Consider the following 299-nt stretch of genomic DNA (forward strand, 5'->3'; position numbering starts at 1 on the left):
CCCGGGCCCCGGCTGGCCCCGGAGACCCCGACCCGCATCCCGTTCCCGCCGGTGGCCGCCGGAGAGGTGGCGCAGTACAAGCTGGCAGAGAGCGAGACGCCGAAGGCCGGCAAGGCCAACTACATGGAGGTGCGCACGGGCGAGCCAGCGGAACGCAGGGACTGCGAGCTGGGCCGGCCGGGCCCCGACAGCCAGGGCTCGGTGGCCGAGATCTCCACCATCGCCAAGGAGGTGGACAAGGTCAACCAGATCATCAACAACTGCATCGACGCACTCAAGTCCGAGTCCACGCCCTTCCA

The 299-nt window shown here is 69.6% G+C and overlaps 1 protein-coding gene across 1 annotated transcript in view; it reads left to right on the forward strand.

Annotated features, from left to right (window-relative positions):
* ELFN1 (extracellular leucine rich repeat and fibronectin type III domain containing 1) overlaps positions 1-299 on the forward strand; it is an 8,860-nt gene that overhangs the window by 6,866 nt on the left and 1,695 nt on the right. Inside the window, 1 exon segment of the mRNA XM_025049572.1 lies at positions 1-299. This exon segment is cut by the window's left edge and continues 43 nt beyond it. Coding sequence (XP_024905340.1) covers positions 1-299 — 299 coding nt within the window.

The sequence above is a fragment of the Pteropus alecto genome, unplaced genomic scaffold (genome assembly GCF_000325575.1).
Source record: "Pteropus alecto unplaced genomic scaffold, ASM32557v1 scaffold56, whole genome shotgun sequence".
NCBI lineage: Eukaryota > Metazoa > Chordata > Mammalia > Chiroptera > Pteropodidae > Pteropus > Pteropus alecto.